The 23,199-nt window shown below is 45.0% G+C and overlaps 1 protein-coding gene and 1 long non-coding RNA gene across 2 annotated transcripts; one reads left to right on the forward strand and one right to left on the reverse strand.

Annotated features, from left to right (window-relative positions):
- The first annotated feature begins 336 nt into the window (after positions 1-336).
- On the forward strand, positions 337-11,599 carry LOC105750116 (transcription initiation factor TFIID subunit 1-like). The gene is made up of 16 exons (XM_031961687.1): positions 337-564; positions 2,159-2,263; positions 3,255-3,455; positions 3,772-3,940; positions 4,131-4,294; positions 4,687-4,761; positions 5,513-5,641; positions 5,774-6,103; positions 6,280-6,461; positions 7,053-7,270; positions 7,721-7,877; positions 8,643-8,808; positions 9,186-9,391; positions 9,757-9,883; positions 10,671-11,177; positions 11,441-11,599. Exons 1-16 carry the CDS (start codon positions 337-339, stop codon positions 11,582-11,584), a joined length of 3,108 nt encoding a protein of 1,035 aa, XP_031817547.1. The 3' UTR covers positions 11,585-11,599.
- A 5,580-nt stretch (positions 11,600-17,179) lies between these two features.
- On the reverse strand, positions 17,180-22,884 carry LOC116422140. Its single transcript, XR_004232707.1, has 3 exons — positions 22,617-22,884; positions 19,094-19,273; positions 17,180-18,249 (listed from the first exon to the last, which is right to left on the reverse strand). It is a non-coding gene; the product is annotated as an uncharacterized LOC116422140 (long non-coding RNA).
- Between the last annotated feature and the right edge of the window lie 315 nt (positions 22,885-23,199).

Here is a 23,199-nt window from a genome sequence, read left to right on the forward strand (position 1 = left end):
CATCGACCCCCACTCAAGTGGCCGGGCCGAGGACCTCAGCCTGTCCGGAGCTTGACCCATTACATCCAGAAGAAAGCCCAGGTGAGATCTTTCAGTCCTCTGAGCTGTCCTTACGTTTTTTGGAGGTCTCATTTTGAGATCAGAAATGCAAAATTAAAAGGCAGAGGAGATACCCTGGGGTCACTGGCTCTGTCCTTGCTTTGTTGTGGGACTTGAAACAATTTCCTCAGCCCAGCGTGGTCTACCAGGTTCCCGCTACGTAAAATAGCTTCGATTAAGGAGGATGTGGACTTTTTAGGCCAAATGTGTGGGGGTCCATGCTTTGAGTTCTAAGAGATGGTGGGACCCACCTGTCTGACCCTTGGTGCATTTTTTGCCCCCCGCCCCCAGGAACGGCTCCAGGAGCTGAAGGCTTCGGGAGGAGGTCACATGTTTTTCATGAAGACAATCCAGGACCTGAGTGGGAAAGACGGCGATCTCATTCTGGTGGAGTGGAGTGAGGAAAATCCCCCATTCATGAACCAGGTTGGAATGGCATCCCACATCCAGAACTACTACAAAAGGGTAAGTCCTAGCACCAGCCATGGAGGCAAGTCTGCTCGCGGTAGGTCTGAGGAGACACGGAGGGCCGCTCCGCAGGCACAGAGCAGGAGATGCGCCTTTGCCCAGGGGTGCAAGAATAGGGCTCCAGAGCGGCTCTTTCCAACAGTGAGGTGATTCAGATCAGCTCCAGTGATCTTGCGATGGAGAGAGCCATCTACCCCCAGAGAGAGAGGACTTGATCACAACATAGTATTTTTTTTGTTGTTTGCTTCCATTTTGTTTTCTCATTTTTTTCCCCTGATTTTTCTTGTGCAGCATGATAAATGTAGAAATAAGTATAGAAGAACTGCACATGTTTGATACATATTAGCCCACTTGCCATCTAGGAGAGGAGGTGGGGGGAAGGAAGGGACAAAAAACTTCTGGAACACAAGATTTTGCAAGAGTGAATGTCAAATTATCTATACATATGATTTGAAAATAAAAAGCTTTAAGAAAAATATCGCTCCAACAACCATATTCACAGTAGGTATTCCTCTAAGGCTTCTCCCTCTGTGTCTTTGTATTTCTCCAAGGCAATGTGTTTAGCCATTTCTGGAGGTACGATTTTCCCATGGTCCATTTCTATTTTTCTATTGGCTTCCTTGTGTGCATTTCAATCCCTCCTCTGTCCCTGTGACTCTACCTCCCCCAATTGCTCTGTTTTTCCTTCTCTTTGATAGCTCATCAATTATTTTTGTTTCCTTCACTCTTTTCTGTTTTTTCTTAGGCGTTCATTATCTGGTCATCCCTTCCTCTCTTTCTCAAGTCCCCTCCCTTTCTACTCCCATTCTCCTCTTTCTTTCTTTTGCATCATCTTTTCCCCTTCCACCTGAATGTTGGAAGTAGGTGAACAGAATGATATATGACTTTATTTCTCAACCGTGTCCGAACTGATTCTATTTTTTTTTAATCTGGTAGTGACTCTGAAGGCATTTCTTCCCATTGGCTCACGTCCTTTGTGGAGGAAAGGCTTACTGCTCCTTCTCTGAATTCCATAATGATTATTCTACTCTGGACTTCAAGAACTCCACAGACTAGCACTGATTTTCCTCTAAAGGTACCTAGCCATACCTCCCTGGAATGAACCATTGGATCAATCAGACCAGCATCTTATCTCCAGTATCCTCCTTCTCCTCCCTAATGCTTCTCCCTTCCCTTAAGCAGGTTTTTTTTTCTCTTTTCTCGACCCTCTCCTCATTCTTCCATGCTAAAAGGCTCACCCCTCCTAGGAAAACCCCCCCTTTATAATCAGTAATACGCACTTGGAGCACCTAGGTGATGTAATGGACAGAACGCCAGGCCTGAAGTCACGAAGACTCATTTTCCTGAGTTTAAATCTGACTTCCTAGCTGAGTGACCCTGGCCAAGTCACTTCACTCTGTTTGCCTCAGTTTCCTCATTTGTAAAATGAGCTCAGGAAAAAGTGAATACCCCTCCAGTATTTCAACAACAAATGGGCGAGTGAGTTGAGGGGAGCATTGATCTAGGGAATCCTGGGAGTTAGACTTAGCTATCTGTATTTGTGTGACTGAGAGTAGTTCCCTGATGAAGCTCTGTCCTTTCTCTTCTACAGAAAATTGGGAAGGACACTGGGCCTCCTGCCTACAAATATGGGAACCTTGTGTTCTGTTCATCCTCCCCCTTTTTGGGGAAATTCCATCCTGGGCAGTTCTTGCAGGTAAAAGGATCTCTCCTTTTGATCCTAGACCTAGCGGAGCCAGGGCTCCAGAAGCCCGATGAATCGAGCATTAGGACTTTCGCATCTCCGCTCTCCCGGATCTCCTCGTTCTCCCCATGGTTCTACCATCTTTATATGCCATTACCTTTTCTCTCTGTCTGTCTCTCCCTTCTCACTTTATTATCTCTCAAAGGATCTCTATCTCTTCCTTCCTTTCTTGCTTTCATCCATCCATTTTCCTTTATTCTCCCTCCCTCCCTCCCATTGCTCTACATTTCTTCCTAACTTCCTTCCTCCTTTCCTTTCCTCCCTCCTCACTTCTTTTTTCTTTTTCTTTTTCTTCCATCTTTTTTTCCTTTATCCTTTCTCTCATTTCTTTTCTTCTCTCTCTGTCTTTGCCTCTCTCTCCCTCCCCCTCATTCTCTCGCTCTTGTTCCCTCTCTCCCCTCCCTTTCTTCCTCCCTCCATTCTCACTCTCTCACTCTTGCTCTCACTCTCACTCTCATGTTCTTACTCTTACTCTTGCTCTCGCTCTCTTGCTCTCTCATGGTCTTGCTCTTGCTCTTGCTCTCTCGCTCTCTCTCGCTCTTGCTCTCTTGTGCTCTTGCTCTCGCTCTTGCTCTCCCTCCCTCCCTCCTCTGGTTCCTCTCCCTTTTCTTTCCCTCTCTTGGTGTCAGCAGACAATAGAAATGTACAGTAATGGGAGAAGATGACTTCGGGGAATTGTGACAGGTTTGGCTGTATGGTTGGTTGTGTGGACGGGATATCATTCGGCCAGCGTGCAAAAATGGCTGGAGAGGGCAGCTAGGGGAGTGCAGTGGATAGAACAACTCTGAAGTCAGGAGGGCCTAAGTTCAAATCTGGCCTCAGACACTTAGCACTTCCTGGCTGTGTGACCCCGGGCAGGTCACTTAACCCCGATTGCCTCAGCAAAAAATAAAGATAACAAATAAAAAAAGTGGCTGGAGGATCCTTTCTCTCCCCCTAATAGGCTATAGAGAACAAGCTTTTCCGGGCTCCCATCTACCCACATCAGATGGCAGACACTGACTTTCTGGTGGTGGTGACAAAGGAAGGCTGCTTTCTGAGGGAGGTGAAGGACATATTCATTGTTGGGCAGCAGTGCCCGCTGGACGAAGTTCCTGCCCCCAACTCAAAAATGGCGAAGGATTACATCCATGGATTCCTCCAGGTAATGAGGGAGTGACAGTGAGTGTGTGAATGGAGTCGGACAAAGGAGGGCGTCTCGGATTGCGGGGAAGAAGACTGAGGCCCTGGGGTCCCCAAAAGGGTATCAGAGGCTCAGCGTGAGGTTCCAGCAAGCTTCTGGGGGCGCGGGCCTGAGCCCCAGAGGCTGGGGGTGGTTCCTGGGGAGCCATGGTTCAGCCACGGCTGCCGAGGCGCTCTGGAAGGCAAGGAAGGGCTGGGGGCTTCTCCAGGACCACGGGAGGGAGGCCCTGAGTCTGGGGCCACTCCCGACCCCCAGCTTGTCCTTTCTTCTCCCGCAGGTATTCGTGTACAGGCAGTTTTGGGCCAGTCCTTTCAGGCCTCGGAGGATCCGCATGGAGCACATCCGCCAGGCCTTTCCCAAACTTGCTGAGAGCAGCATCCGAAGGCGGCTCACCAAGTGTGCAGATTTCCACCGGACAGGTGAGGACCCGGCCTGTCGCGGGGAAGGTGAGAGAAAGAGGGAGACGGGCTGCATGCTTGTGGGGAGGTGGGAGGCAGAAGGGGGATGCTGGGGGGCCTTGGGGCTGGGATTGGGAGGTGGGAGCCAGGAGGGGGATGCTGGGGGGCCTCTGGGACCGGGATGGGGAAGGGGTCCTGGAGTGGGCCTTGCTCCCTCAGGCGGCCATTGTTTTTCCAGGGCTCTATTTCAATTGGTGGGTGCTGAAGCCTGGATTCCGCTTACCCAGCGAAGAGGAGCTGAGGGTCATGATGACCCCAGAGAAATGCTGTGCCTTATACAGCATGCTGGCCGCCCAGCAGCGTCTCAAGGTGACTGACCCCTGGCTCGGCAGGCGAGAGGAAGTGAGAGGAGTGGCGGGGGGTTCCAGAATCTGAGCCCTGAGTTTGGGCACTGATTCTCCAGCTCAATAACTCTGGGACCTTGGGCAAATCCCTTAACTTATCTGGGCCCAAGTTCCTTCTGTCTAAAGAGGTCAGACGGATGGTCTCTGGGACGTTTCCTGCATCTGAGACCCTGTTACTGAGTGTCCGGCAGCCCCTGATGTCGGGCCCTGCCCAGAGGGGAGCCCCCGTTCCTCTTGGGACCTTCCCCATCTTGCGGCTGCCAGGGAAGGGACCGCCTCTGACCCCCTTTGGACCGGCCCTGCTGAGCACCCTGCCTGGCTCGGAAGTGCCCCCGGAGCCTAAGAAGTGCTCCAGGACCGGCTGAATGGTAACGAGGTTTCTTTGTGCAGGATGCCGGCTACGGGGCGGTGTCCCTCCTGGCCACGGAGGAGAACAGCACTGAGGGCGCGGGCCTGGAGGATGAGGTAACTGACGCTGGGCCCAGAATGGGGCCTCTAGCCCTGGGCCCCTGCTCGGAGGGGAGGGGAGGAGGGGGGGGGGGTCTGTCCCGGGAGATTTCTGAAGGAAGCCCCAGTTTGTGGAGGGAGAAAGATTGGACTCCTCAGTGTCCCTCCTCCCAAATCAGTCTGACCTGCCCCGAGCCAGGGTGGGCCCCTCCTGGCGCTGGGACCGTCCCCACTGGGGGGAGAGCTGGGGGGTGCTCAGGGCTGAGCCCCCCCTTTCCCTCCCCCCTCCCCCCCCCAGTCTGACCTGCCCCGAGCCAGGGTCGGCCCCTCCTGGCGCTGGGACCGTCCCCACTGGGGGGAGAGCTGGGGGGTGCTCAGGGCTGAGCCCCCCTTCTCCTCCCCTCCCCCCGAGTCTGGACCTGCCCCGAGCCAGGGTCGGCCCCTCCTGGCGCTGGGACCGTCCCCACTGGGGGGAGAGCTGGGGGGTGCTCAGGGCTGAGCCCCCCCTTTCCCTCCCCCCTCCCCCCCCCAGTCTGACCTGCCCCGAGCCAGGGTGGGCCCCTCCTGGCGCTGGGACCGTCCCCACTGGGGGGAGAGCTGGGGGGTGCTCAGGGCTGAGCCCCCCCTTTCCCTCCCCCCTCCCCCCCCCAGTCTGACCTGCCCCGAGCCAGGGTCGGCCCCTCCTGGCGCTGGGACCGTCCCCACTGGGGGGAGAGCTGGGGGGTGCTCAGGGCTGAGCCCCCTCTCAGACAGCCTGGCTCACCCTCAGGTCCGGGCGGCCCCGTGGAACACGACGCGGGCCTTCCTAGCGGCGACCAAGGGCCAGTGTTTGCTGGAGGTGACGGGAGCGGCCGACCCCACGGGCTGTGGCGAGGGCATCTCCTATGTCAGACTCAAGGTGAGTCTGGGCAGGGCCGGGGTGGCCCCGGGGGAGGGGCAGGGGGGAGGGGTGCAAGGAAGGGAGCAGGATAAAGCGAGGGGGAAGGCGGCTCGGTGGGGGCGCTTTGCGACAGGGACGGGGTTGGGAAAGATGGACAAGAACAGCGTGTGGGGACCAAGGGCCGGGGCGCAGGAAATCCCCAGGGGTAGAGGATGCGGGCCGGGGACAGGCCGGGAGCGACGCTTCGGTAGTGGAGAAAGGGGCGTGCGCCCGGGTTACGGGGGGCTGGGCCGTGAGAATCGCAGGACGGGGAGGGATGATGGGGAGGTTAAGGACCCCGCGCCCGATCTCCCGCTGCAGCAGGAGAACAAGGTCCGCCTGGAGGGAGCGAGGCTGATGGGGACGGACGCGGACCTCCGCCGGCTCACGCTGAAGAAGGCCCAGAAGCTGCTGAGAGTATTTGGGGTCTCGGAGGAGGAGGTGAGCGGCTGGGGGGGGGGCGGCTCCGGCCGGGATAGACACCGACTCTAAGGAGGCCTGAGGGCGCGGGGGGCGGGGGATGCCCCGGGGACCCTCCTGAAGGGGAGGAGGTGGGAGAGGGGCCGCAGGCGCTCGGGGCCGGCCCGGACGTCTCCTCCTCCGCCTCCTCCGCTCAGATCAGAAAGCTGTCCCGCTGGGAGGTGATCGCCGCGGTCCGCGCCCTCTCCACCAAGGAGCTGAACTCGGGCGCCAACTCCAGAGACCTCACCAAGTTTGCGCGCACGTCCCAGTCCTCGGCGGCCGAGCAGCAGAGGCACTTCCAGCAGGAGGTCCAGAGGGTTTTTGACCTGCAGAACAGGTGGGGGCTCGGCTGCGGCAGCTGCGGGGGGGGGGGGGGGGGCGGAGGAAGAGAGGAGCTCCCTCCGAAGGCGCGCCTCCGGGGCAGCTTCCCTGCGGGCCTGGGGGCCAGGTCTCTGTCCCTGGGGCTGGGCGTCCCGGGCTGTTTTCTGTGAGTTTCGGGGCGTCTGTGCCCTGAGCCTTCCTGCCTCCAGGGACTGACTGTTTCCCTGAAGAGCCGAGCGGGATCTGTCTCCTTGGGGCAGCCCCTGGGGCCTCTGGGATGGGTGCCTCGGTCCGAGCGCCCGAGAGGGGCTGGGTGAGCGCGGGACAAAGCGTCCCCTCCCTCCGGTCCCCGACGGGCTCCTGCAGGCCCCGGGGCCTCGGTCCTAGAGCCCGGCACGGAGAAGGCCGGCTCCAGGACCGAGGGTAGCTCCGAGTTAGGCTGTCACGAGCCCAGGGGTCCCGAGAGGTCTGTGCGGGCTCGGCTAACGCCCCCTCTTCCCTTCCCGGTGAGACCGCGGGCATGTGGCCGGAGAGAAGGGCAGTTTTTGAGCAGGACGCTCGGGCTGCTCCCTCCAGCCCACCGGCCTCTCTCCTCTGCCCTCCTCAGGGTCCTGGCTTCCACCGACGTGCTGTCCACCGACACGGACAGTGAGACGTCGGACGAAGAGAACGCGCACATGCTGGACAACATGTGCCACGAGATCGAAGACCTCCTGGAGGGCAAGACCAACCCTCAGAAGCTGCAGAGACAGAAGGAAAAGCAGGAGTACCAGGAGCTGCAGCAGCTCTTGCTCGGACATGGCGGTGCTCCTCCCCAAGAAAAAGGTAAGAGGTGTACGTAATGGGGGGGGAAGGGCGGGATGGCTGGGGGGGTCACACCCATGGGGAGGGGGGATGGCTGGGGGACCACGTCCCGGGGAGGCGGGATGGCTGGGGGACCACATCCCGAGGAGGAGGGGGGATGGCTGGGGGACCACGTCCCGGGGAGGGGGGATGGCTGGGGGACCACGTCCCCAGAAGGCGGGATGGCTGGGGGACCACGTCCCGGGGAGGGGGGATGGCTGGGGGGACCACATCCCGGGGGATGTGCTAATACTCCCGGCTGCACCAGGAGAGGCTTCCTGCACAGAAAGTTCAGCAGAACTCGGTTTTACCAGGGCCTCTGAAACGTCGTTCCTCTCTCCCTCCTTATTTTTCCTGCCTTTTTTTTCTCACGGTCTCTCATCTTCCGCCTAATTCCCACGTCTCACTTTCTCTTCCCTCTCTTGCTCACAGATCAGGGCCCAACCCCCTCACGCTCTGAATTTCTGGTTATCTATCGAACGTATGTGGACGATTCAGGGAAGGAATACGAACGGAAGGAGATAGTCCGGGATCCAGCGGTGATCAAAGTCTACATCCAAGTGAAGACCACCAAAAACGAAGACTCCATGTAAGGTCACGGGCGGACCGAGGGTGGGGGAGGATGGGCGGGTGGGTGGCGTTGAGAGACACCTGAGACCGACGCTGAGGGAGCGGGCAGGAGCGGAGTGTTATGGATCTCGGCGGAAGATTTATCCAGGGACTGCCCGGAGTTAAGTCCTCAGCAAAGAGCTTGCGTGAGCTAGGCTAGCTTTGGTTCCAGAGTTTGCCAAATCCCTTTATTCTGGACTTTAATTTCTTCCTCTGTAAAATTCATTAACTAGGTTGTACAGTGGTTAGAACTCTGGGCCTGGAGTCAGAAAAAGCTTGAGTCTGAATCCAGCTTTAGACCCTTCCTAGCTGAGTGACTCTGGGCGAGTCACTTAATCCTTTTTGCCTCAGTTACCCCATTTCTAAAATGAGCTGAAGAAGCAAATAGCAAACTAGTATCTTTGCCCAAAAATAAACCAAAACAAAAAACCAAATGGGGTCACAAAGAATAGGACAGAAATATAATGGGCCCTGGGCCATGGCAGTGGAAGTAATGATCTTACCTGCCAGAAGTATCGCCCCAATTGTGCAGGTTGTATCCGTTCTTTTTTTGTTTCTCGTGGTCTAAAAGGGGGTGAAAGTCTTGGCTCTGATCTGATCCCAGGTGGGTTCAGAGCTTGAGAGCAGGGGTAGTGTTGGGAGCGGAAGGAAGCCCCAAAAGAGATCTGAGGTCCCGTGGTTGGGATGCCCTTCTGGAAATGGGTACGGGGTAGGTCCCGAGTTCTAAGGCTCTTTGCTGGAACAGCCGGCAGTTCTTCCATGCTGATGAGCAGAAGCGGCAGGAACTGCGCAAAGAGAAGAAGAGACTCCAAGACAGACTTCGCCGGATGCGCATCGCCAACCAAAGGGAAAAGCAGAAGGAACAACTTCCCCCGGGGAAGCTTCCCAAGCCGGAGGCCCCTAAATCTAATGTAAGTAAAGGAACTGGACCGGGTGCTCTGCAAGGAGGAAACTTTGGAGCCGGGAAGGGGCGAGAGTTGGATAGCGGGACCAAGATTCGGGAGACCATCCTCCCAACCGGCCGTGAGGATGGACGGCAAGTCCCTGTGGGAGTGCCGTCCCCAGCTGGCTTTTCTCCTAAGCCGCACTCTTGGCAGGCTCCGTGAATCCTGACTTTTCCTGGCAGTTGTAATCGTGACTTTCCCTGTGACCTCCCTGTGGCAACCCGACTTTCTAGCCCTCCAGTTTTAGATCTGTAGTTGATGATGCTGATGAACAGTTTAGCCTGAGCTGGGACATCTGGGCTCAAACATAATGAGGTCCCATCTCTGATGCTTTCCTTCTGCAGCTCGTATGTGGAGCCTGTGGGTCCCACGGACACATTAAGACAAACAAGTCTTGCCCAGAGTACTGCCCACCCAAGGACCTGGGCCCCAGGCTCAAAGTCATGACCCAGGAGCAAGAGGAGAGAGAACTGGCTAAGAGACTCCCTCAGGAGTCCCTCATCAAAGTCCAAGAAACCAAAATTTTCATGAAGAGGAAGCTGTTTGAAACGTAAGGAGGATGAGGGAGAGAGAGGGAGGGAAGAGGTAGCTAGAAGCGGCTGATGGGCTTCCTGAATGATTTGCCAAAGAGGAGATATCGGGACGTGAGCTGGGGCTGAAGAAAGGGAAATGAGATCCTGGTTCATGAGCTCAGGGAGCCATTGACTGGTCTTTGGGAGAGAGCTAGGGCTACTCTTCCCATCCCTTGGGCACAAGGGGGAGAATCTGGAGGAAAGGTGGGTGCTTGGGATGGGGGTGAGAAGGTCAGCCTCCTTTCTCTCAGTGTGGATCATGGAGAACTTAAGGGATTCCATTAATTTGGAGATGTGACTCTAGGACTTGGACTCAGAGGGGAACTCGGGGTTTCTTTTGCAGCATGAATGAGGTCCGGAGGGAAACCCTGAAGGTGAAGGTTGAGAAACGGCCCCAGAGGAACCCCACTCCTCACCCAAAGAGGAAATCTGTGCATATTGACGATAAGGAAAGCTTAAGCTGCATCAGGGTAAGACTGATCATAGAATCGGGAGGGTTCTGACAATGTTGGCTGTCTGTGCCTTTGGGAGCATTTATTAGATGCAGAACGAAGGATCAATAAAAGGGACGTGACCCAAGATCCCCCAATGAGGAAGGGGCAGAGCCAGCATCCAGGCGTCCCTCCTCGCCATTATCCCTGACAGTTATGTGCCAGAAAGGATGACGGGCAGTTCTAACAGGGTGGCCCTTCTCACTGTTGGGATTTACTCTCCTGCCGCCTTTTTTGGCCAGGTCCTTCCCACTTGTGAAGCATTTTCTGCAGGGCCTCGGTTCTTGCTTGGGGCCGGATCTTTGGACTGTTTGCTGAGGAACCTCAGCATGGACACGTCAGCCGGTTCTGGGGCTCTTGGACTAGCGCTCTCTGGGCCACCTTCAGGAATAAGCCTCTTGTCCCAAACTTGAGATTCCCGAGTTTCTATGGAGATGCTCTAATTCACTCCCTCTTCCTCCTTTCTTTTCTCCACGTCCAGAATGATTGAACTGGGAAAAACGAAGGGGTCCTTCTTTGTCATCCTACTGAGCATTGAAAACCAATATTCTAGATTAATCTGAGCCAAGCTAAAGTCTGTGATTGTGCTGGATGGCTCACTCTGTCATGATTCTGTGATCCTCCATAGCTGACAAAAGTTCTTTCCTGCCTTCCTGACCTGGTCCAGAGCCTTAGACTCTGAGCCTTTCCTCCCCACCTCCAAGCCCTCTAGGAAAGAGAGAAAAGTGGGATGAGAGTCAGGTCTCTTATGTTTGTTTTTCTGCAGCATCCGTGCCAGCCTGCCCTTCCTTGCCCTCCAACCAGGAGGGCATCTTCTTGTCCCAAACCGCCCGGGTTTCCTTTGAAAAGGAGCGAGCAGCTTCCTTCTGTAAAATCCACAGCCAATCCCCCTCAGAAGACTCCGCCATCTCCAGCCAAGGGAGTGCAGAGTGAACCTGAAGCACCCTCACTTCCTCAGCGTAAAAGCTGGGGTCTCCAAAACTGGCTCCCGCAAAAGGACAGGAGTTTAGCCTGTCCCCAGAAAAAAAAGCTAGATAGCGTGGCTCGGACTCCTCCACACAAGGCAGATCGAATCCCTCCTGTGAGAGAGTCTCAGGACTCCCCAGGCTGTTCAAAACCATCTGGTCACGGGTACAAGAGGCCCAGAAACTCTCTGTACCAGTCGGGCCAGGAAGAGACCCAGGAGTTTTCCAAGAGCGTTTCCCAGGATGGACCCAATAGGTCATGTTGGAGCTCCCCGCTGTTCAAGGACTCCCAGAAACCAGATCCAGGGGTAAGTGTGGGCCGGGAAAATGGAGATTGTGGGTCATGGAATTAAAAGGAAAAACTCCCTGGGGTAGGGGGGAGGGAAGACCTAGTGTCTCCAGCCTAGAACAGAGATGTTGGGCCACAACTGGCAGGAGAACATTGTGGAAATCATGGACATTGGGAAGATTACTATTAAGGCCATGTCCCCAGAGCCTCCCCAGATATCCCACTGGGGCAGTGTTTCCCCAATCCCTAATAGTTTTTCCTCCTCCCTTCCCACAACCCCAGGCTTCTTCTCAGGACAGAAGCCCAGATGGTCCGTCCCAGAAGCATCGTGACAGTATTTTGTACGAGGACCTCCAAGTTTCTGACACAGATGAGAGTGAAGAAAGTGAAGAGAGTGAAGAAAGTGAAGAGGAAGAGGAAATCTAGAATGAATAAAGCACCACAAAGTGTGTAAGGTTTCCCCTCTTGTGATAAAGGGATGGAGGGATGCTGGCAAGACAAAATGCACCCATAAAGACAGCTTGTAGACCCGATGGTGTACTTGAGGGGGCATTTTTTGGGGGACCAGAGGACCTCTACACTTGTGGCTTAGGTTTTTTAATGGGTCTGATCCATCTCCAAGAGAAGGGCATTGGGCAACATGATCTTTAAGGGTCTTCTAGTTCCAGAAGAGAGGAATGGGGAGGGGGTGAGTTCAGACAGATCAGAATTTCTGGAGAATTGGAAATGTCCTGACCTTCTCCGCCATCTTCTCAGAATCCTCCCACACATAACATTTCTTTATAATTATGCTCTCCCCAAACCACTCCTGGTGCCTATTTTACCACAGACCTAGGACTTCCCTTCCCTTGGAAGGGCTCAAGGGTTGATTTCTCCAGATTTCCCCACAAACAAAACAAAAAAAAATTGAGCTTCAGGGTGAATATAGAACAGTGAAGAACAAAGATTTAGAGCAGAACAGAAGACCTGAAGAAAGACCCTAATAAGAGGTTTAACCAAAGTGAAGTGTAAACACCTTCAGGCTAGCTCTCCAGAAACAGGGAACAAGGAGCCCTGGGTTCTGTGGGAGCCTCAGCCCAAACCACAGGAACTTTCACCTCCAGACAACCTGGGGAGTTGAGGGTCTGAGTCCAGGAAGACTGAAGGAATGCCAGAGAACAAAAAAATAACTTACAAGGAAGGAGAAAATGGAAGTCATGAATATAATCTCGTTATTATATATCCTTTCTTGAAAGGGAAGTTTACCTTTACATATTTTTTCATCTACCCTGATGTTAAAACTTTAATGCTTTCTTTTTCTAATGTTTTTGAGGTATATATAACATTTTAAAATATTTTTTATATTTAATATTTTATATAATATTTTTAAAGATTATATAAAAATTCATGACAAGGAACAACCATGAAAAGACATGAATCACAGATCAATAAGGTTTTGCTATTTTTTTTTATGTGAATAGCACACAGGATTTAGTAAGGAAAGGGGTTTTTAACAATTAACAAGGGGAAAGACGAATTCCCTAGTGGTACACAAATTCAGTCGGGAGAAAAAAAGCCATTAAAGGGAAGATTCCAGGTAAATACATAGAGAAGTTGAGCAGACTAATCCCCCAAAGGAAGGGGATTACACCATTGATTGGCAGGCTGACCCTAAAACGAGGAGAAAGGCACCCTGGGACAGAAATGCTCCAGGGTGAGCCAGCTCACAATTAAATAGGAGGGGAAAAGCCATTTTAAAAAAGACTATATGAGGTGGGAGAGAGTACCCCATTGTGGGCTTAGTCCTGAAAATGAGTTTGTGAAGATCTACAGCATAAACAGTTCTTTTAAGGAAAATGTAACCTGGGGGTGACGACATTTTGGCTTTCTGAGGGGATAAGCAAAGGAGGGTTTTCTAGAGATCCCCACCTGGAATGGACCAAAGACCTATAAACAAAAGAAGGTTCACCTAAAACTGAGATGATCCAGTCAGTGCCCTTGGCTTGCCCCAGTTAATATTATAATCCTGTTGGCATCCAGGACCTGCTGGGGCTCCTTTTCATTTTTTATTGCATTTTCTGCATGGAACCAATAATTCTTTCCCCACATCCCTCCCCTGTGACAGATCAGCTTTTTTTGCCAAAGACAGGGGACCATCCTGACCCATGTCTTCCTGCAGGACCCCATCCTCTCTGGAGGAGAGATTGATGTCTTCGCGCAGCCCTCCCTCTTGTAAGTCAAGATACCATCATTGATCTTCTGAGAACAGGAGGAATACAGCGATGGCTCCCAAGGCTTGACTTCTTTGTAAAGTATTTTAAAATATAAATAAAATTGTTCTAATTTTGAAGCTTTCTGTGTCTCGAGGATCCAGTGAAAGGGTTTTATGTGACTTCTTTTATCCATTTCATTAGTTGATCCCAATCAGCTAGAATAATTAAAAAATGAGTTCCACTGAAGTTCATTACCTTCAGAGTATGACACAACCCACTAACCTTCACAATTTCCTTCACAATTTAGCTAGCAGTATTTATATAAAGTACATGTGACGGAGAAATGGACTACTCACTATAGTGCAATTGGTCATACAAGGAAAAAAGTGTGCTTGTTAAAGAGAATGCATATTATTAGCCACACAAGATTGATAAAGGAGGGGGCATTGGCGAGCCCTCTTTTTATTATTTTAAACCAATCTTTTGTGTCAATTTGGAAAGAAAAGGGAATCAGTTGTTGCTGATAATTCTGTAGGAATAATAAGCAGCAAGAAAAGGGATTCAGGACAATAAAATCATTTCTATTATACCAAAAATCTGCTTTCAAAAATGTTCCTTTTTGCATTAGACAATACTATTATGTTGGTACACCTAATTTAAGAATAAGGGAACAAAAAAATAAGCCAGTTGTTTAAATGACAAATTAGGCAATTTTAGCTGAAAGAAGAATTATTTTCAGTTGCAAAAGTATGCTACTAATAAAATACACAGATTCAGATTATTTTCCTTAAAACTTAAGTATCGAACATCAAATCAATCAATTGTACTACTATAAATCTAAGGAAGGATAAGAAATACATTTTTTTAAATAATTGAAACAAAACCTCTCAGTAAGGTTGGAGCATCATAATGACTTACAAAAAGTATTAGAGTATCCTAAAGGACAATGGACAATTAAAAAAAAAAAACTTTAATAAAGGGGACAAGAAAGTAAAGGAAATGCATCTTAATGTTAGAATAAGAAACCTGATTTACAAATTAACATCTTTGACTATCTACCTCATGAAGTCATCTCTTTGTAAATATTTTCCCCTTGGAAATTGTGTCAAAGGGCATGGTCTTGACCACTGTCCACAAATTATACAGTTTGAGTGAACACAGAGACTTGGTATTTTTAAATGCAGCATGAGTTGTTAACAGTACCTGGATTAGGTCCTTTTATCTTTTTTCTCCAAGGAAAAAAGGCAGAGGTATTTCCTTGATTCCTTTTCCAGGTTCCTGGTCACTGGTGAACATTACTAGAATGTTGTCTTTAATTGGCTAGTGATAATGCTTAACACAATTTAGTAGAGTCTGACAAAATCTAATTATATTGGTCTTCCAGCAATTACTTATGTGGGGAAAGTCAACGTCTCATAGTTTAGCCTTTAAACATCAGGGCTACAGAAAGCACCCCTGAGTAACCTACCCGATAAGTTAGAGAGTTCTTAATATTCACGTAACTATTTATTCTCTCTACTTTGCCTAGGCACTGTATGCTATGGATTTATGTACTAGAGGAAAAGAATCTTTGAGCAATTGACTTGCAAAATAAGTCCACCTGTCACTATTTTCAGAGAAATTTCAAATAGGAAAAGCATGATTTAAGCAGTTCTTTACAGTGATTAAAGTAATAATGTCAAACTTTTAATCCAATTTGGGAATGTATAGATGATTAATAAAACATCGTAAAGGTTTACATATTTAGGTACTGTGTAAATAAAATTAATCAGTGTATATTGAAGTGGATGTGAAATTCCTTACATTGTTCTACTTTTTCAATTTTAATAGTTATTCAAAAAATAAAATTAAAATAATCATTGAGGAACATCTTGTTTACTAGCTCTTTTGACATTGCTAGTAAAAAAAATACACACGAAGCCAATCGCACACATCTTAGTTCTCAAATAGTAATGGTCTAATCTTGTTGCTTTTCTCAAAATAAAGATTGCTACATTATTAGAAATTAAAATTTTAAAAATTAAAGAAAACTATGAAGAATATATTCTTGCTGATTTTAATGACATTAACAAATGATTGAATATTAAATTTGCAATGTTGTTGACTGCAATAAAAAAATTGGACTGCAAAAAAAAAAAATTAAAGCTTTTACAGTTGTGTTGAATTAAATTAGGAACTGACCAAATGGAATCACTGAGGTTGATAAGCAGGAGTCCAAAGATTAAGTGAATAAGATCCTTATTCATTTAACCCTATAGACTTAGATAAAAATCTATACCTGAGCAGAGGAAAAATGTATTTTTTCTATATACACATTCAGGTAGCATCCTTCAGCAAATAATTTAAATGAACATCAGGAATGGGTTAGATGCAGTTTAACTCAAGGAAACATTTCTAAAACAAAATATCCTTAGGAAACAGGATATGTATATTTCTCAGTTTATGGAATGTAGAATAACAAGGATCACCTCCAAAGCTGTGATCTACTGTGATATGGTTTTTAAGTTCCACTCTGTGATACTTCCTTGGAAGCATCACATAAGAATACAATACAATTGTACCAGTATGCAATCAAAGACCTTTCCGGAGTTACAATTTTTATTGGGTATGGGGAACTCAAAAGGAAAGGGAAAAATTAGGATATCAGTGCCTTCGATTTTCTACTATATCCCGGAGTGTCCATAAAATCAAAATGTGGATTCAGTACAAAAATGACCCAAACTCAAACAAGGATGAAGAGAAATGAAGAACTACTTCTTTCATCAGGATGCTTCCAGGACTGGAGTCTCAGAAGAGCTTGAGGAATTTGTCTGTTTCTCAGAAGCATTATTCTCTTGGAAATTCTATCACAATTTCTCATATATTGTCTATTTTGATCCATATCTTTGAATCCCGAACTTGGCATCTTTAATTGGGCCCTTGGCCAGCAGTATTTGGAACAGAGCTTTTTTAGGGCAGACTTTGCAAAGGTGTTTCTTTCAGGAGATCTATTTTCCAGGTTCTAAGCCATTTTAATCAAAAACAAATAAAATTTCTAGCTCAAGAATGAATCAGGAAGGTAATAAAAGAATTAAAGGAAAAATAAGGGTGAACATTAGGACTAAAATTAGTATTCTAACAGAAGAAGTAAAAATATCCAGGAAAAGTCAAGAAATTTAGAATGAATAATAGGTCTTCTAAGAATAATTGTGGGGAAAAGCCTCACTCTCAAAATGTATAAGTCAGAAAAATCTTTGTTATAAAGTCATGACTCAGGCAGGGTGATTCTCTGTCATTAAAGGAAGCTCCACCCTCTGACTTGTTGAATCGGAATATACAGAATATTAAAAAAGCATAAAGGGCAGTGATGGGGGTCACCAGCTCTTGGAGTGGGGCCTTAGGAAGTGCAGATGATTGTACGTAAGGAGGAGGGACAAGGGCCATTTAATTTGACGGTGAGCATAGAGCACCAATGTGGGTTCACCTTGGAAAAAAGCTTGGGTGCAAACCTGATGATACAACTGTAATCCCTGTTACTGGACAACATGATATAAAATCTCCAAGTGACCGAGTTTCTTGGTAATTGATACTCAATTTATTAACCAGGCTGGCCTATACTCAATAAATGAATGGTCTGCCATTTCTCTCATAACCAAAGACCCAAAAGGAGGCTCTGAATCACCTTAAATCAGGTGGGTGCCTTTCAGCAGGGAATGAGTGAAATTCAATGTTAATCAGTGGACATTTAATAAAGATTAATAAAGAATAAATAAAATATATTTAAAATAATTATCACAATAAATATAAAGTATTAACAATCAATCAATAAAAATAAGAAAAAGAATAATAAAGAATAAAGTAGACTTTTAATCTTCAGTTCTTTCTGCTGAGAATGTAGTTTGATCATGACCCTGAAGCCTCAAAACCTCTGGGCAGAAAAAGCCATTTTAATCCAGAGTTTTCTGGTTAGTTTTCTCCTTCATAAGCTGGGTTGCCCTAAACTCTAATGGAGGGGATCAAAGTCAGGGGATTCTTCCCCAAGGCAAAGTCTACCTTGACTGGATTCTGTACACTCTAAACAGAAATTAGGTTTCCCAATTGGGAACCTCATTAATAAGCATGTGCCTTGGGGAACTAGGAATAATAATCATTCATGTTCTTCAGAGAATGGCCTTTTCAGAAATTGAATCTTAACAGAAATGAGGAAAAGGGTAAATTGCAAATTAGTAATTAGTTATAATAAAATTAATTTTTCCTCATTCTCCCCTTTCACTTGAGAAATGCAGTTTCCTCCATGAATCACTAACTGATATGACAAACACTTCATTAAGGATTTTTAATCATGGAGTTTATGATGGAAAATAACACAAGAAGAAGAGGGGGAGAGACTGACCAGTGCATTGACAAGAGTTGTTGGGGGCAGTCGCTTTTAGCAGAGATCTTACAAAGAACAATGAATGGTGCAGTTTCTTTCTCAGTAACCCATTCCCACTCTTCATTCAATTAGTCCATCATCATCGCGTAGATTTTTTTTTTCCCTTACACAATTGTATGGTTTTTGAGAGCAGCTACTAACTCAATCCTCTGGACTTTCTTCTTATGCATTCTGACCTAGGTGGGATTTCAGAGGAGCTTTTTCTAGTGCATCTGCTTCTTCAGTTCGGATCACTTGCAGAGATGCTCATTTCTGTTAAAATATCTTATAAATAGATCTTAATGCACTTCAATATAGTCACTTCAAGTTTGCTTTGGCAATAACCAGGTAATGTGGTAATAACTAGTCCAAACCTTATATCTCTAATAAAAACATCAAATTAGGATCCTCTTGACCAGAGAATTTGCATTTTTCCCCCATATTCCTTTTTACCTCTATCCAGGTAATTGATTTAGATACTTCCAACAGTAGGCCGAAGGGAGAATCTAAAAAAAAAAAAAAAAATGATCATATGAATTATAGAATAAACTCTTTTGATTATGGATTTGATATTTGGTTAAAAAGTCTTTTAAATTGGCATTGACTCTGCTATTATTTAACTTCTGGTGTTCATCTATTTCATTCTTTTGAGTCCCAGAAAGGAAAGGACGTTCAGTTTATTACCTTTAACTGCCTTGGGATGTAAGGTAGCAAATTGTTATTTAAGAAACTCAAATAAAAACGAATTCTCTTAGATTGTCTGATTTGTGAAGAGGGTGAATCATTCACTTGCATTTTTGTGATTCTGAATTCAATTTTTACATTTGACATATATAATTATCCGATCGTATTATTTTTTAAACAAAATTTTCATTTTAGTGATTGGTTTCATGATTTATTCCTAGCTATTCATCCCCTACTCAGGCAGCTGAGATTCTAAATATCAAACCCTATACAGATAGAATTGCACTTTGGTCTCACAAATCCTTCCATAATTGCTTAATTCTTATACCATTGTGAGATTTTAAAGGACCTTATATACAGAAATATATAAATAGTAACAGGCAAAAGACATCTACTTAGTTGTTTAGAAAATAAGAAGCACTATAATTCTAGGCTGAATAATTCAGATCCTATATACCTGCACCTTATAATAGTTCAGATGTGTTCCAGTATTAGTCTATGAGATAAAGACTTAATATTATGTTCACATCTTCTACTTATGATATAATTTTATACATTTTCCATAAAAGGAAAAAAGGAACATAACTATATAGTAAGGGGAAAAAATACTTCCCTAAATTTTATGTCAATTGTGCAAGAGACATAAAGGCAAAATCTTAGGCTTACAGTCATCCAGAGAGGAAACTTTCGGTTCAAGAGGAAATAGTATACCGGGAAATTAAATCAGGATACTTTTGCTTCAGCCAATGCCTTCAGAGTCATTCTCCCAGTTTCCTCATGAGACAAACCACCTGCAGTCACTGGCCATTGGATCACTGGCTCAGTAGCATTTCTTGATGATCATACCTGGAATCAGACTCAGAATCAATTACAATCCCATAAGATTCAACCTTAAACAGCAAGTTTCACTAATGACAGTAGGACTTGACTTATCAATACTCTCAAGTTGTTGCAATATAAAATAATTAGTAAATAAAATTATGTCAGGCCTTTTAAAAAATCATGTGGAAAATTCTTATTTAACATCCCTTTCTTTCTGTTAGTATTTCTCCCTCTCAATAACAGCTTTAAATTCATTGTGATGGAAAAAAGGAATCAGAATCTAATGAGGTAATAACACCTGATAAATTCGCATAGATAGTGAATATGTAATAGTGACTAGTGATAAACCTTCAGACCAACAGATATTTATCTCTGATTCAACCCTTCTTAAAGCAAAAATAAGTCTTCAAAACTGGTTTATTAAAGCTTAGTTGGCTAAATGTAACTTTAGTATTGATCGCTCTAGTAACTAGAGCGATCAATACTAAAGTTACATTTACATTAAGCAGTCTTATACTATAAACAAATTCCTATTTACCACTTTCTCCAGCCAAAAATTGTTTGCAGTGGGGGATGATGTTAAATTTTCTTAAGTAAAGCAATGCTCAAATTTATTTCACAGAAATCTTTGCTCAGGCAAACTGTTTCAAGAGACCTAGTAGATTTACACGTGAGGAGATTTATACAAGGTATTTTTCTCACACACATATTCTCTTGTCTATAAAGTAAGCAAGTATTTTATTCTTCCTTTTACAAAATACCCAATAAATGCTTTCTAGGTCTTAACTCACCATAATAACCCTTAATATATTAGCCGATTATTTTACGATTTTATAAGTGATAGCCAAATAATTTTAGATGAAACTTCCTCTTTATTATAGACAAACCTGGAAATTTCCATTTTCTTAAATTGTCCTTTGGAATACTAACAGTTTTCAAACATTTTCTTTTCCTTTAACAATTCAGCTCATAATCTGAAAGAAATTATTATTTTTCTCATATATCAATAACCAATGATTAACCAAGATTGAGGTTTTCTCTGTTTTTTCCATTCAGAAACCAACCCCCATAGTTTATTCACCCAGTCTTTGAAGGACATTGATTAAAGATGAGATTGCCCAAAAACTCAGGGGTATTTTCTTTTTGATCTTTGATTGGTTCTTACCCAACTAGAAGATTTTACAAAATGAATCAGTCTAGGCAAGAACTTGCCTTTAGGAAATAAGCCCCTGTTCTTGAAGACCTTCCCTTTAGAATTTAGGATGAGCCAGATTATGAAAGTTTAGGTAGAGATGGATTCTTTGGTTCAGATTACTGGAGGCAGCTGAATCTCATGATTAGGTCATATTACCTGAAGAAGAAGCTGAAAATTTTTTGCTCACCTCATTGATAAATATTGATACTTCAAACTATTGTAGGATTGGTAAACTCTTAATATTGTGCTTGTCACAGATAAGGACATTTTAAGGGATCCTTACTATATCAACTTCACAAAAAAGTTACTATCTTCTATATTTCTAAATAACTTAAAATATATTTATACCAGTTTTTTAACAATTAAATTTATACCCCCCCCAAATAAATAAAAGCTCATTTCTCTAAATCTTATTTCTAATTGCATTGCTATTAAACAGTATTTATTTATTTATTTTTGGTGTGAATTGTTTCTAGTGAGGAGGAAAAAACCTGAGGCAATTGGGGTTAAGTGACTTGCCCAGGGTCACACAGTCAGGAAGAGTTAAGTGTCTGAGGTCAAATTTGAACTCAGGTCCTCCAGATTTCAGGGCTAGTGTTTTATCTACTGCACCGTCTAGCTGATCCCATAGACATTATTTGAATATATTTAAATTGGTAAGCAATGGTAACTTGACTTAAAACTACACAACTAAAAAGTTTTCAGATCCATTCACTTTCCTGACACTTTGCCTTAATTCAAAATAGTAAAATCAAGTCTGACTCATCATAATTATCCCACAAGAATTAATTCAATTTCGCCTGGATCTACATTTCCAAATGACATCATACAGAATCTCAATTTATAATTTTAATTATTTGGTATTGTGTATTACCTTCGGATAATTTATTTTGAACATTTAACATTGGAGGGTCCACTATTCCCCTACAATCTGCCAAAGATTTTAAAAGTGACAATTTGATATTCAGTTCAAATCTATCCCAATTGTCACACGAACACATCATAATTTAGTTCAAAACTGAATTCTACAATCTCAGAAAGAACCTATTATCAGTTTATTCCTATCCTTTTCTCTATTAGCTTTCAAATCAAATTGTGCTTTTATGACTAGAGTATGGGGTGTTCAGAAAGACTAATATTTTTGGTGTGAGAACTTGTTTCGGGGTTGCTCATGCCTTTCACTCAATTTTCACCTGTGGCTCCAAGAAGCTGCAGGTGGGCTGTAACCACACTTCAGTAAACCCTCCTGGTAGATGGGCTAAATCAGGTCGAAGGGAAGGCTTCCCCATATGGGAACAATTTCAGGAGCAGTAGAATACTTAGATCTTGGTCAGACATGGAAAGTGAAAATTCATCCACTGCACCCCAGTTATTATGTCAAGAATAACCCTTGTTGTTATAATGAATAATAAAAACCCTTGTTATAATGAATAATAAAAACCCTTGTTATAATGAATAATAAAAACCCTCGTTATGGATTTTTGTCACATTGGACTTGGATGAATAAGGCAGATAACATTGCACAGCTCTGTCTCACTTAAATCCAATTCACACACAGGTCAAAACTTCACCTCTAGATTCTCTTTAAAAATGAAGGATATTTTTGATCTGATTTTTCTTATTCAGTATATTAAATGTAGAAAAAGGTATAAAAGAATTGTACATATTTAATATATATTTAGGATTACTTGTTATTTTGGGGAGAAAGTAGGGAGAAGAATTTGGAACACAAGATTTGGCAAGGGTAAATACTGAAGATTATCCATGCATATATTTGAAAATAAAAGGCTATTTTTAAAAATTCATTTGGGAAATATTTAACAAAATAAACAAAAATGCAATAGAAAAAAATGAAGGATGAACAATTTTTTATTACTATCATAGCTCACAACTTTTCCACTTAAGCCAAACTTCCTCAAATCTTTTCAATATGCTTAAACCTTCTTTTCATTTTTATACATCTCTCGTGTATTATGAAAACCCAAATTTTACTTATCACTTTACTTATACTGCATTCAAGACTTTCTTTCTTTCTAAATTTTCCAAACTCAGACTATCCAACTCTCCTTTACTTGCTCAAATCTTATGTTTTAATTATATCCCAGACTATATTTATTCTACTGAATATTTCCCTTGTAATTTTATAATATTGGAAATAAACCAATGACTTACCTATAAGCTTACTTTCCCAAGCTTACAGTTAATTTCAACCCAGGTGATTGTCTTCATTAATTTACTCATCCCAATTATACTGTTTTTTTGATTAGTTACAATTCAGGTGTTCTCTAGATCAAAAAGCTCCAGTCTTCTCTCATTCTCTCAAAAAGGAGTCTTTAAAAATCTGCACTGCTTACTTCTAGTCCCTGGAGAAATTAGTGGGATAAATCCTTTTCCAAAAATATCAATTTAGATGTTTTTAGTAATCACAAAAACTATCATAAGGCCTACAGTGGCTTATATGCTTCTGTTAAAGTACGGGAATGGGGTTTTGGATTCTCTCAGCTCTAGTTAACAGCTACCAGCCTTGACTGCCCAATTAACAATCAAAATCTGTTGTTATCTACAAAGAAAATTCAAAGCATTGTCCCAAATTAAATAATTCTTACTCTATTCTCTTTTCTGCTTACTTATTCCTTACTTTTCAGGATCTGGAGAGAGTTACTCCTTTGTAATTCACAAATTAAGAGAATTGTACATTTCAATTCTTAACACTATTCCTTATACAATCAATTTTATAAGGGTAACATACATTTCT

Source organism: Sarcophilus harrisii, chromosome 3, assembly GCF_902635505.1.
Source record: "Sarcophilus harrisii chromosome 3, mSarHar1.11, whole genome shotgun sequence".
Classification (NCBI taxonomy): Eukaryota; Metazoa; Chordata; class Mammalia; order Dasyuromorphia; family Dasyuridae; genus Sarcophilus; species Sarcophilus harrisii.